This window comes from Hydra vulgaris, chromosome 07 (genome assembly GCF_038396675.1).
Source record: "Hydra vulgaris chromosome 07, alternate assembly HydraT2T_AEP".
NCBI lineage: Eukaryota > Metazoa > Cnidaria > Hydrozoa > Anthoathecata > Hydridae > Hydra > Hydra vulgaris.
In genome coordinates, this window is record NC_088926.1 from 36,440,251 (window position 1) to 36,441,588 (window position 1,338).

General features: G+C 27.0%; 1 protein-coding gene across 1 annotated transcript; it reads right to left on the reverse strand.

The window, feature by feature from the left end:
* On the reverse strand, positions 1 to 603 carry LOC136082730 (uncharacterized). Its single transcript, XM_065802153.1, has one exon. The coding sequence runs from the start codon at positions 601 to 603 to the stop codon at positions 1 to 3; it is 603 nt and encodes a 200-aa protein (XP_065658225.1).
* Between the last annotated feature and the right edge of the window lie 735 nt (positions 604 to 1,338).

Sequence of the window (1,338 nt, forward strand, 5' to 3'; positions counted from 1 at the left end):
TTATTCTTCGCAGAATGGACATACTAATTCTTCCTCATCTTCAGAATCATACCCCATGCACGCCTCGTGGTACCATCCTTTACATTTACAACATTGTCGCATACTTTCTACAGACTTTTGCTGGCATAACAAACAAAACCCATCATTCACATCCACACTTACAGACTTACTTTTCTTTGCACTTGGTTTTCCTTTGCCTTTATTCTTTTTATTAACAGCTTTAGAAGTGGAAGATTGAGAATAATCTTTTTTCAGGTCTTTAGAAAAATTTGCTTTTCCTTTGCCCTTATTCTTATTATTAACAGCTTTAGAAGTAGAAGATTGAAAATCTTCTTTCGTTAGGGCTTTAGCAACATAGTTAAAACTTTTTTTGCGACCGACCATAGCCATATTTTTCTTTTTAGCAGGACTCGGCATTAAATCATTAAAACTTGCATTAAGATTAATTTCAGGTTGATCGACTGAAACTATTGAGGGACTGGGTTGGGTGACTGAAGCTGGTGAAGGATCAGATTCAGTGGGCCGATTTTTAGTGGGCCTTATTACCCGCTTTGAACCTGTTTCGTTTATCGATAATGTATCCTTTTGTTTCAACACTTGCATAAATATTACATGATGAGTAATGATAACGAATAAGTACTTAATGCAAATAAATGCAATTGAAAAAAATAGAAGCTTTATAAAATATTTTAAAATGTAAAAACACGTATCTTAAAAATTAGACTTAAGCAATTTTTGACGAAACTAACAAAGTAATCTTGCTTTGTCGAACGCGCGGTAAAGAAATGCTGATTTTTTTTTGCTGCCATTGATAAAACCAGATAACTCTAATATTTTAATGTCGAAAAAAAGTTTCACAATTTATTTTTTCCCTAAGTTTGGATTAGTGGGCCTTATTACCCGCCGGGCCTTAATACCCATACTTACCTTACATATATATACATATATATATATATATATATATATATATATATATATATATATATATATATATATATATATATATATATATATATATATATATATATATATATATATATATATATATATATATATATATATATATATATATACATATATATATATACATATATATAAATATATTTATATAAATATATATATATATATATATATATATATATATATATATATATATATATATATATATATATATATATATATACATATATATATACATATATTGAATATAATAAAATAGCATTTAAAACTTGTTTTAATTTCGAGTGTTTAGTTCATCCAAGGCAGCTAGATTATGAATTTGTATATTATGCATCGGGAATTTGTTAATTGCGCCAATTTGCAACGCTATAGTTATAG